This window comes from Pezoporus occidentalis, unplaced genomic scaffold (genome assembly GCF_034315485.1).
Source record: "Pezoporus occidentalis ecotype Australia unplaced genomic scaffold, CSIRO_AGI_Poc_V1 ctg167, whole genome shotgun sequence".
Classification (NCBI taxonomy): Eukaryota; Metazoa; Chordata; class Aves; order Psittaciformes; family Psittacidae; genus Pezoporus; species Pezoporus occidentalis.
In genome coordinates this window covers 1,522,630-1,535,531 of record NW_026913499.1, presented here as the reverse complement: position 1 = coordinate 1,535,531, position 12,902 = coordinate 1,522,630, and the positions used below count along the sequence as shown (strand labels likewise).

The window sequence follows — 12,902 nt, the reverse complement described above, 5'->3', positions numbered from 1 at the left end:
GCATCTTCGAACTCAAATTTGGCAGTGTTTGGAGATTATCGTTCTTGTCATATAATAAACCTTTTGTGTTAACTTTTTGTGAATAGGAGGGAAAAGCTTACATGCAGCTGAGTTGCATGGAATATAAATCATATGATCTACAAAGAAGCCTCTATAAATACTTTCTATTTCTTCACTGTTTGTTTACTATGTTTCCCCACCATTGCACTGCTAGTATACTGTGTGGAACTATGTTCCCTGTGTGCATTACTTTGGAGCCTGTACCTTACCTAGCGGTTGACAGTTTATTAGAGGACAGGATACGCTATTGTGACCAATTGTGTTTGTGTGATAATGTGTATATATAGTGGATAAATCGGGGGCAGTGGGGCAAAATGGAATCCAGTTCAGTATTCATCACACAGAATAAAAAAGAAAATTCATTGACTAGTTTCTGAATAGGTGTGCATCTGCATCCCAAAATATTAAATATGCAAAGCATTTTACCACTTGGCATCTCAACAAATAGTGTTTTCCTTAAATCTACATAGGTGATGTGCCATAAATAAACCGTACCTGTGTCTATGGGAAGCAAGCAATAAGAAAAGACCAGCACATGTTCTTCTTGCTATAGTACATGTTCATCCTGCACTTCTGCAGTTTTCACAGGTTTTAGCTGTATGTTGGCCAGCTGTAGACTCATAATTGAGAAGACAGTTAATACTTGCTGTTAATACCTGTGAATCGAGGGTGATGAAGCAAGCAATGCTGCTGGCATTAGTGTATCATGGATCATTTCAGTAGTGCATTATGGTTATTATGAGAGCTACATCTGCTTCTTGCAAGATAAAAACTTGCTGGAATAGTAATGAGTTCTTTATGCTGTATGTCTGCTTAATCTCTCAGTGAGCATCACAGTGTGAAATAGGAAATTTGAAATGGCAGCTATATTACTTCACTTAAATTGCTGTTGTGTTTTAGTACTGGTGATTCTAAAGATTTTTTTAATTTACTTTTTTTAAATTTGTGGAAATTTAAGAATTTTCCCCTTTCTCTGTAAGATGACTGTGCAATCTGGCTGTTATCTTTTACTTTACCAGGATATCTTTTTAATAAAAGTTACAGATAGGCCAGGAAGGAGCTGAGCTAGGAGGAACATTTTATTGGAGAGATTTGTGATCGACTTGCTCTATCAGCTGAAGTGCAAATAGTCAGGATTTTGTGCTGAACTTTTCACATCTGGTGTTTTTTCACATCATAGAACATACTTCGTTTCCCAGACTGAAGGTACTGGAGTAAATATCTTGTTGGCTGGGAGATGCCTGGTATGTGTTAATTTGCATGATGAGGTCTGAGTCCCTAATAAGCAGAAGGAGCAATGTACAAATTTATGTTCAGAACTTGGTAACAAAACACTCACTGATTTTATGGTAATATGATTTCAACTTTGCTAAGAATAAAAGGATCACAAGTTATTACTTTGCTGTGAGCTGTCATTGAAGGCTATTGTGGCATATAAACTCTTTAAAATTGCAGATCTCATCTCCAGTTTTGGGATGCTAGGAAAGAAGGCAGCACAGTATTTGTTTTCAGTCTATGAATGAGAGTTAAGTAAAATCTTGGAACTTGTTCTGAATTAAGGAAAGAAAAAAGAAGGAATCGTAATGTCTTGGTATATGGAATATGTGAAAAAACTGACTTTGCTCTTTTTTTGAAGGCAAAAGGGGGGATATTATTCTACTGTCTTGTATCTGAAATCTTAACTTGTGTATTTAGAATTGGTTTTCAGTTGGCTGGTGAGGTTTATTATGGGGATATTAGTTCTATTTTGGTGGTATTCCGTGTTCTCTTCCTTTCTTATTTTGTCGTAGTGTGGGACTGCCATACTTAAAGATTTAAATAGACAGCTTACATAAACTATCTGCAGAAATATCCTTCTAATAACGATGCTTGTGGTTACTTATGTTAGCTACACCCAGTTCTTTAACTTGCGTGCTAGACAGTATATGTACATTAAGTGGCAAGCTGATTTCTAGCTAAATACCAAGTTTCTTAGGAAAAGGATGGTTTATTCTGGAAAGATACTCTGTGATAGAGGCCCTTAAAGGTCCACTTCTGCATCACTGAACACTGTTGTCAGCCTAATATAGGCATCTGATGCTTCTATGTTTTATTCAGTGTAATGATATGCGGTAGCTTTTTGGTTTTGTCTACAGTAGTTTCTAAGATCGCAAGTCACTATGCGACCTGCATCATTGCTAGATGTTCCAGCAATATATTTCTGTTTACAAACCTATGCTATACCTTTACTGTGCCTAATAGAGCACCTTCACATTTACTAAAGCTAATAAAGTTGGCCTGGAACTGTGACTGAATATACTAGCAATGAGGATGTATGTTGTTTGTCTTTACGTATTGCATCATTCTCCTAAGTTTCTGGCATGCATCTCTTTCTGCTCTTAACTGTTCCATTTTAAGGGATGTATTTCCATTTCAGTCTGATTGCTGGGTGAAAATACAGAGTTTAGTGTGAGTAGAAGTACCAAGTTCTGACTAGCAATTTGAGTGTTCCTTAATGGAAAGTGTTAATTTTCTTTAGTTTTTGGTATGATACACATTTCTTTTGTTGCATAGTGTTTATGCAGTTTTTATCTGCTACTTGGGTGTTTCTCATAAAAGGAAATGAAAATAACCCGTGAGAATGCAGGCAAGCTGCTTTCTGACTCAGAGAATGAAGATGCTTCTGCAATCAGTTGTCATGGTGGTTTGGATTAGGTTTGTGGTTTTTTTTTTTTTTTTTTAAGATCTGGCAGAAATAGCTTGTGTCATTAGGTCTCCTTGTGTTTCAAGGTTGGTGATTGTGGGTAATACTGAAAAAAGTGCTAGGCAATGCTTGTTAAAGGAGGAGTTTGCACAACCCTCTAAAAGCAGGAGGGAGGGATGAACAAAAAGGGTATACAGAGTTTAAAAGGTTTGCCATGTTACAGATTTTTAGCATTACTTAAAGGCCCATATGAAATGCTCCTAGACTTTTTTTGCCTTTAATCCAATATTGTATAAACCAGGTTATCTAGTCTGCTTTGCCAAAGAGAGATGTGAGTGGAGGGAGAATCAAGAGGAATTAACCTACATGAAAGGGCACAGAGGAGGCGAACCTTCTCTTGCCTTTATCTAGACCCCCCCATCAACAGGATTCATGTGGTTTAAGTAACCTAAGAACTAAAGGAAACCATGAACAGACAGCATTTTTAGAAATAGCATGATAAGTATCTCCACTGTTACCGTGCCTGTTGTAATGCAGGACCTTGATTAGCAATTAGATAAAAAAATGTTGGTCTCTTTTCCTTTAGTGTTGAATTCCAGTCTATGCTTTCACTTTGAGCTGTGGCTGCTGATCCTTACTTTGTTTTGATCAGAATTTGTTGCCACCTATTGTTTTTGGTTTTCGAAAATAATCTCCCAGTTTAGAAGGATTTCCCTGCTAGGACCTTGTAAAAACTTATTTTAAAAATATAAATAGATTTTAATAAACTATTATGGTTTATGATTACATCTTTAAGCTTGTGAGTTAGTTGTGGGTTTTTATGCAATATTTCCATTACTTTGATATAGTTGTTAATATTTTCAGTGCAGTTCTTTTACAGTCCTATTTTGGGCTCTTCTGGGCATACTTGTGCTCTTTTTTCACTGGGGGGATTCTCATTCTGCAGTCATTTTGATTACAAGTAAAGAAAATTGGTGAGTAAATTAAAACACTTGGACAAAAATCCGTTTCTTCCATTTGGGTAAATGTAGTGCTAGAAATGGTATAGAGAGGGAAGTGAAGAATAGAATCAGTTTGATCACTCAGGATGTTGTGGCAGATAATGATGTATTTGCATAATTTTTCATTTAGCACTTAATTTTTGAGGGGATGAATGTAATGAGTGTCAAAGTTCCTATTATTAGTATTTTTCTACTCCCTTATAATCTCTGTGCTTCTGTTAACTGTTTGGAAAAGACTGCTGGTTATACTGAGGTAATTAAGTCTTGGGTATTAACTGGCCAAGAAGAGAGATGGAATAGTTTCATAGATAACAGAATCAACTTTCAATACCTTGCTATAGTAATTCTGTTCTTTTGATTCATAAAGGTAGTTAGCTGTGCATTGGTTTCATATGTAAAAGACAGTCCTGTCTGCATGATTTGGGGAGAGGAAACTTCATGTTTCTTTCTCTATTAGTATGCTGTAAGTGAAAATCCCGACTTGCAGAGCAGTGGCTGGTAGGATTCCCATTTTGTTGAAAGAACATCACAAGTGGCCCAAAACCAGTACAGTACCCACCCATACCCTTGTTTTAGGGTTGTCTGCAATATTCAGTAATGTGTCTTAGTTTCATACTGGCCCATATTTTTAAGTCAGCATGGCAAATATAATTGGGGTGGAGGAGGAAGCATCTGAATCAAGAACATTAGATAGTGGTATTAATTTATTTGCAGCTTGTCTGATTAGACTGATAGCATAGGATGTGTTAGGTTGGGTCTTTCCCATGATATATAGTGATTACAAGCTCTGCAGAATCTGCTTTATCAGACTCACACCTAGGAGGAGTGTCTGAGGTGGTTGTTTACAAACCTCAGTTTTCCTGTTCTGTCCTTTAGATGCAACCTGTTAATGTCTAATGTGAGCTGCACTTGGATTGTGCGTTGGAAAGTATGATTGTGTGCTGCTTGTATTGTATGTTACTAAGCCAGTTCTTTCAAAGAAGTGGTTTATTCTGTGATTCTGTGAAAAAGTGTTTATTCTGCTCCATATATCAATCCACAAGGAGAACAAGGCAGTAATTCAGAGCAGGTATTGCTCCACATCAGCACTGATTCTGAATAAAACCTCAAATTCACTTCATCAGTGAAGGCAGGTTCTGTGTACTGTTGAAGTTCTTGCAAAAGTGGTGCAGAGAGGAATTTAAAATTAAGTTTTAAACAGTAACTACACTGGTGTTAGTGCCGTGTTTCTGGTATCTGCATGATCTACTCTCATGACTAGTCACTTGTACTGGAAAAAAATACTTTTTTTCCAAATGTGCCACAGAGTTACCTTAAGGTTCATCTACAGAGAAATACATATAACTACAGAAATGCCAGTGATGCTGCTATTTACCCCAGATTTCCAATTATGGTGAATTATAAAAAAAAAAAACTTTTTTGGACAGCACTGAAGACTAAAATTACAGCTTGTCTAGTTCTGAGTGTTTCTGGTTGTACTGTTTGTGTTTATATTCTGTTTCATATTTTGAAGGTCTGGAACCAAGCTAATCTCAATATTTCAGTAATAGCAGTACTAGATCTGTCAGTGTATTTTTATTGCCATTTAGCCTGTCTCTCCACTGGGCATGCAAAGCTCTGTTTTGTTTTTACAGAATCCTGTTCAAGTTTCTTTTTTCCTCTTTTTCTGCCCATGCTGTAGCCTCTTCCTGAAAAGAAGTTCAAACTTAGTTCCCCATTGGAAAATTCTCCTTAATCTTGAAGCAGTGGATCTCTGTAACTGTTTGGTTTCTTTAGTGCAATTGGTCTACCTTAGCGTGTATTTTCCTGTAATAGCTTGTGAATCTGTCAGTCAGTGATGACTTTATTTGGCAGATGCTCCATTCCTATAGCTTTGTGTAAAATAGCAGATGCGTAGAGAAGGCATTACTTGGTTGTCTCCTGTAGGGACAGGCAGAAAGACTCGTTTGTCAGACCTCAAGTGACCAGTCAGTGCGTGTCAGCTGTGAAACTGTAGGTAAGCAAAGCAACTTCTGATCTTCTGACAAACTCCACAAAGGAAGGTATGGCTTGGGGGAAGGAGCCAGTGAAGCAGCAGCAATGTACTGTTTTAAGGAGGTGCAGGGGAAAAAAAACATCTCCCTCCCCAACTGTATTGTGATTATTGGTTTTATATACTGCTGATAAAGAGCAGTATTGGTTTTCTGTGGCTTGCCAATTCATTTTCACTTGTGTGAAATACTGTGTTCTATCAAAAGTTAATACGAAGGCATGTACCACAGATGTTCAGCCTAAATAAGAATTGCAAACTGATTAAAGTGATTATTTACCGTTGTGATAAAATCCTTTGTAGGTAGTCATATCTTTTCTGAATGGGAAATGCCTTAAAAAGTGAAATGTTTGTCTGGCAGTTGTAAGACCTAGGACAATTAGCTTGCAAAACAGGCTTCTGAGAAAGAAATTACAGCTCTTGTTTTATTGCTGTCAGGGCCTTGAAACACACTGATCAGAATGGAAGATGGGGAACTCTTGGTTTCTTTTGTAATTTCAGTGAGAATGAGGCTCATTCAGGTCTTAATAGATGCATCACTGATTCAGGTCAGTAATGTTAAGGGAAGGCTGACATGTACCTTCTTTGAGTATCTGCCATTGGGCCTTGGTTCCCTTTCTGAGAGCACTGATAGTGATTTTATGAAAAATGCTGAAAAAGTGCAAGCATGATGGGATTTCACTTCTTAAAGCACTCTTGCGTGGGATTCCTTTCAGTAGGTAACACTAATATTTTACCATGATTTTTTATTTCATTGTAAAATTTTTACAAAATAATAGATTTTAAGCGGAATTTTAGTTTTAGATAATCAAAAATAGATTCATAGAGTTTAGTAAAGAAATGTCTTATAACCTCATGTGATGCAAACCCCAAGCTTCTTTATCAGTAAAGCTTCTAAAGAAATCTGTGGTTTAATCAAAAAGAATGAAAAGTGACTTTTTAAGAGTGGTAAGTATGGGCTTTTTTTAGATAAAGCATTGCATGGAGTCAAAGTTATCTTTTTACTAATGGTTTGATTGAAGATACTTCAGCTGCTTATAGCCAGGATGGATGTATATAGCAATGGCTCACCTTATTCTCCTAAAAAAGAGTTGATAAAGCACATGATTTGTCTATTGTGGGGTATAAGCTGGGTGTCACATTGGATTGCCTAACTTCTGCCTTGCTTTATTTGTTTTTGGGAGGTGGTGGTGTTGGTTTTGGTGTCATACTGCTGTGTAATTTAGTAATACCAGTTTAATTTTCCACTTCTGAAGGAGGCCCAGTTTTCTCTTGTGTGCTTTTTTCCCCACTATTTTGAACTTGCAATAAAGCTAGGACTATTGCAGCATTTGACAGCTGGAATGGTAAAATCATGCATTTTCAAGTTGTATATACAACTTCAATTTTCTATTTTTTCTTCCCTGAAAGGCAGCTCTCTGACATTGGTATGGATTTCGTATTGCTTAGAGGTGTTAAGAGAATAAATGTAAAGCACTAAAGCAGCTGCTTTGCATTAAAGCAGATTCTTTCCTAGTAATCAACAAGTGCTTTTTTTTTATGCTGCATGAAATTTTAATGAAAAATGGCAGTTCAGGTGAAAGCCATTTCACTGTTGCGCATGCCAGTAGAGTAGAACTTCTGATTTTTTTACTAATCCACTGGGCTTTTCTGCTGAAGTACTGTGTCCTCTGAGTCAATTCCATGTTGATCACCAGTTCAGGAAAAGCTTGGTTGCAGAGAGTCTGTATACTTACTGTACATCAATTGCAAGAGCAAAGTGCTTAGTTTGCTATAAGATAATCCTCCCAAGGCCAGTTTACACCTGAGAGATGGTATCTGTGGAATTGTTCATTGATTTCCACCTCTGAGTTTTGAATCCACCACTCTAATTAATATGTTTTAAGGTTGCTTACTGATTACCTGTTTGGTGAAGGCATAATTTGACATCCTAATGGGTTACGGGAGAAGGAAGTGAAATAGGAAGACCAGACCCAGTAACTTTTGTTGGATCTGAGATCATGATGCGTTGGCCAACTTTGGTGTGTCCATATCACCTTTCTGAGACCAGGAATGTGCCATATGGCCAGAAAGGAGGGAAGAAAGCAGGAGCAGTGGTTCCAGCTGATGGGAGGTGGTGGCATCAGTCAGAGGATGAGGCTAAGGACGAATACAGAAGCCTGGCTCAGGTAAATGGAGTTATAAACAGCTGATGTGAAATGTTCTGCAAAAAATAATTGGTATTTAAATAAATACAGGCATTCTGATGTATTTTTAAATAGAACTTTTTATAAAGCCTTAAATAGGCTTTTTATTTTTTAAAAAAGCTTCTTCAATTATTCAGTTAATAACAAGTACAGGATAAATACACAAATTACCACAGTAAATTGTCTCATGATCTGTGGCAATTGCCAAAGTACACACTTTTTAGTTTGTGGCATGTGGCATTTTGCATGAGTGCATCTGTGTGGAAGAGAAATTTGAATTCCGTGCATTTGGTGAGCAGCAGGAGTGCTGGTGAGTGACTGCTGTAGATGAGGTGGCTCAGAGCTCCCTGATTGTGTGAGTTATCTAATTTGATGTTTGGACAAGCTTCCAGAGAGTAAATACCTGTAACACAGTCCTCCCAGTGTGTAGGCTGCAATGGGATTGTAAACTGTGTGTGTCACACTTTGTAATTGTAAAAATATACCCACACCCACTTGTTGATGCCACATAATTCCAATGATGACCATGGAAGGGCAGAGTAGTTTTTTAACAGGGAGAATGTGGATGGCCTGTTTGAGAGGTGCTGTCAAGGTAGAGCATGATGGGAAGCATGAGTCTTCGCTGCTGGTACTTGATAAAACTCGTGAGAGGAAAGGCATGGCTTACATTGACAGGTAAAAATAGAGGGTTGTTTTCTTCTGGTGACAGCTTTAAATCTGAGCTCTGTTCTTTTGGTATTTTGGAGTGTCTGGATGGAACATGCATTTGTGAATTACTCAATTATAGGTTTACTTACAAGGGAAGGTAATATTAGTACTGAACAATAAATGTCATCTCCTCAACCAAAAATATACTTAAAAGTGGGTAAACTTTTTAACACAGAGTTTCTTTTCTGGTCATCTTTTCCCTGACAGCCTAAACATATCTGATGTTTAAGTACTGGCTGCTGCAGTCCCTTTGGAGCAGACTCTGGAGCTCATATGACAATGCTGCAGCAACTTGGAAAGTGAAGCCAGTGTAAAAAAATCCAACCAACCAACCCCACACCCAAACTTCCCCCTCTATTTTTGGGAGTGGGGAGGGGAAAGGGGAATGGAGCTTAAACCTATCCTTACTTCTGTGCTTGTGATGTTCTAGGTGGGATGATCTCCAGAAGGGATGATCTCCATATGGGATAGTGCCAGCCAGTTCAGACTGCTGTAGGAGTTCAGCTAGCTATCGGGGCTTAAGCAGTACTGTTTACGTGTAAAGCATTTTGAAATTTATTTTATGTTATGCCTCTCATTCTGTAGCTTTTGTTCTTTAAACTTCTTGCTTGGAATGTCACAAGGCCAAAGAATACGAACAAGGGTAAATTACTCCAAATTTCCAACTGAAGAGAAAGCGTTTTTGTTAAACCCTTTTTGCTTCCTTGCTTGCCTACAGGAATTGATATATGTATGTAGAAGGCTTTGGCTCTGGTGTTAAGTTCTTGATTGACATTTCCTGCTTGGTGGGAGTAGTGTTATGCTTTTACATCAGCTGCAAATGATTATGAGTTATTAACTGACTATGAGACTTCAAGCCAAGCATCTTGTGTTCCCTTTGCAGAAACGCAGCTGAGTGGAGCTTAAAGGGCTACAGATGAAAGAACTTGAACACGTTTCTGAAGGTTTAAGATGTGTCTGACAGTGACCTCGTTACCTTACTAATAAAGAAGAGGTTTTCAGCAGGAGCTTAGGATATCTTTGCTCCAACTTCTTAATGTACTAACTGGAATGCTGTTCTGGCAACATTTCTCCATAGTAAACTACTTACCCTATTACAGAACACTAACATTTTCTCTACTGATAATGCAACTCAATGGAGGAAAATAATGTTTTGATAAGCATGCGTGAAGATCGTTCCTTTCATGTTCGTTACAGGTAAGACTGTTAATTTTAGTACGGATGAGTAAGTATAGTTAATAATAGAAAACTAAACCACTTGCAACAAATAGTTTGGTGTTTCTGTTACTAATGTTATTGACACTGAAAGCTAGAATAACTTTTCTTTTTCTTGGATTTTGAACTATGAAAAATCAGTTTTGTAATGGATTATATTAGCATAATTACATGGTTGTATAGTGTTGGAACTGTGTGTGGTTTCAGAATAACACCATTGTCTGTATTTCTTTCTATTTCTGATGGAATGATATGAGGTATGATTCCTGCATGGTAATAGCAGCTCTCTCTCCTTTTAGCTTCTGGTCTGCATTTGCCAGTTGTTGAGTTTTGTGTGCTCAAGTTCTTTGTACTTGTCCCATTATTGCTTCTGTGAACAATGAATTTTTAGGTGCACCATCAGCTACAGCAGTATTTTTCTTGCTTATGATGAAGAAATGAGATTGATAGATAGAAACTTGATATCGTGGTCTAAAAAAGTACTGTTGCTGCAAGTCAAGAGGATATGTGGTTTCTCTTCTGAGAGCTTTTGCCATTTTTCGTCTGGAATCCCCTTTACGGATGTGGGAGGACATGTTAGCACTTCAGACTTGCTCTAATGAACCTGAGCAACAGAAGCGTTGTGTAGTGCATGGTATTTGGATGGCTGGTGTTTGGAATGGTAAATCTTGCAGTTCATTCAGTATGAAGGGACACTGGGACACTGACATGATTGTTCTAAGAATAATATGAAGTGTCATTCTTGTGTGTTCCCCTCTATCCTGGTCATTCTGGCTTTGGAGGCCTTGTCCTTGCTAGCTAACAGGAACTAAGCGCTATCCTTATTTGAAAGACAGTACATGTGAAAACATTTTCTCAGTGTTAGATTGCTATTAGACTAGTCCTCTAATCCACTGAGCAGAAGTACAGTTCTGGTGAGCAGTGCAGTCAGCAGGAGTTTTTTCATGGTCAGGGAGGATATTAGCAATTAAACTCTGCTCTCTTTATTTTGCTGAAATCTTTATAAGGTGGCTTTGAGAGCAGAAATCCCAAAGTGTGTGAGCATGTTATTTTCTCTGTGCTCTGTGCTCAGTGTATCTTGTCCCAGCATTCCTGTACCATGTTTATCTTTGCTGTTGTTGATGCTCTTGGTCCTCCCCAGGTGACTATGGAAGATCCTTGCTCACCCGCTGATAAAAGCAGGAGCTGTTCAGGGTACTATTATAGAAGTAAATGGCAGAAGAAAGTGGCACAACCAATTGTCTGGTTTAAACTGACAAGCCAAAAATAACTGCAGAAAAATTGGCAAGCACAGTCAGGGCAAAACGTCTTACTGCTTTGTCCTCTATTTCAGTACAGGCTTGAATGATACTGATTAACAGTATCATTAAATGGCCTTATTAAACCTTTCCTTAAGAACTGTGATTGGATGAATATTTAAAAAACATGGAGGCATAATCCTTTTAATTTTTTTAAAAATACAAAAGTTTTCTAAAACTTAGAGGAGCTGCACATTCATTTAGTATATTGAACTGGAATTTTATGATGATTTAATTTAATAGCTGTAATTTGGAAAGATTGTACTTGGTTGTAGTTTAAAATTTAATGCAGGAAAGAATAGGTCATAAATTACTGAGGGGAGGGGGGATATTACTTAATGCATTTGTAATATTTTTTTTTTTTTTACCTGCTGGTCATGTCCCAGGCTCGTTTGGGTTTGACTGCTTTTCCCTTCTTTCTGGTATTCCAATAGAACTGACTTTAAAAAGAAGTCGGTGGCCCACTCCTAAGAAGAGGCTTTATTGTGGATGTTTTTCATACTGTGCAAGCTGTTTCTCCCCACTCTAGTTGACCACTGTCGCTGTAGCAGCCATAAAAATGCTTATGCTGGTGGGGGGAAGCTGGCTTTTTTTTGTTGTTTAGTGACTGAAAACGCTGAAGTTAAAAAATGGGGCTAAGAAGTCATCTATAGAGTAACTGTAAAACTCGCTTGTCTTGGCCTGCTGAATGCATACATGAGAAACTTGTAACTGTTTTTATCTTGACCGGAATTAAAAAAAAAAAAAAGCCTGATTCAGCTGTGTGGTTTCTTTGTTGTATGCATGTGGTGCTTGTGTGTTGTTTTGTTTCTAAGTCTCCTGTCAAACCTGGTTTGATTAAAGACAGTGCTGCAGTGGAGGTATAGTTAAGGTGTTCGTAGGGGTCAGTGTGGTATGCTTCTGCGATGTGTACAGAAACCAGGACTAAGGGTAGGAGTTGTGAGAGTATAAGATATTTGTTAGTGTGGCATCAAGAAATTTATGCATCTGTGTTGGAGAGATACAATAGGATTTTCTTGTTTAGTCTCTAGGTATGTTACATGTATCATAGGCAGGGGGAAGAAAAGAGAAAAGGGAGCCAGGCGAGATGAAAAGCTTAGAGGGACAGATAAGGATGGGATAGTTTTACAAATGAGAAATTATTCAGGAGATGCCAACCTTTCAGAGAACAGGCCAGGCAACAACAGAGTAACAAAACAAAGCCCTGTGTGACTATTTCCACCGTAATATCTGGAAGAACATTAGCCAGTTTAGCAGGAACAGAATTTTATTGCAAGCGCACAGATGAATGGGCCTTATTCTCTTCTCGTCTCTGCAGATTCAGTGTATCTTTTGTTTAGCCACTGGGTGTTGAATAAATAAGTAATTGAATTCAGCTCTGGGAACAGAGGGAGTAATGTCATATTCTCCTTGTAACTATTTAATGACTTCCTAAAATATTGATAACCTAACACAGTCCAGTCTGTCAGTATGCTGTTTAACTATTAGTAGGGGTAGTTTAAATGTTCCAAAGGGGTGATGGTTTTAAGACTGGAGAAGACCTAAGGAAATCTTAGGGAGGAAGAAAAAAAAAAAGGTTAATTTTAATAGCAGAAATAACTTCATAAATAATGGAGGGGAAAAAAAAAAATCTAAAACCCAAACCTCTTTTGAGTCTGGTTTTGGCACTTGATGGATAAGCCTGCAAACTTTTAAAATAACTGGATGATTTCACAGCTCTTC

General features: G+C 37.8%; 1 protein-coding gene across 3 annotated transcripts in view; it reads left to right on the top strand.

Annotated features, from left to right (window-relative positions):
* GPSM2 (G protein signaling modulator 2) overlaps positions 1 to 12,902 on the top strand; it is a 30,571-nt gene that overhangs the window by 2,933 nt on the left and 14,736 nt on the right. For 2 of the 3 annotated variants that reach the window (XM_062613470.1, XM_062613467.1), the window contains exon 2: positions 9,551 to 9,864. The exons of the other annotated variant lie outside the window; for it this stretch is intronic. In XM_062613470.1, coding sequence (XP_062469454.1) covers positions 9,803 to 9,864 — 62 coding nt within the window. In that variant the 5' untranslated portion in view covers positions 9,551 to 9,802. The remainder of the gene's footprint in view (positions 1 to 9,550; positions 9,865 to 12,902) is intronic. 3 annotated transcript variants of the gene reach the window in all.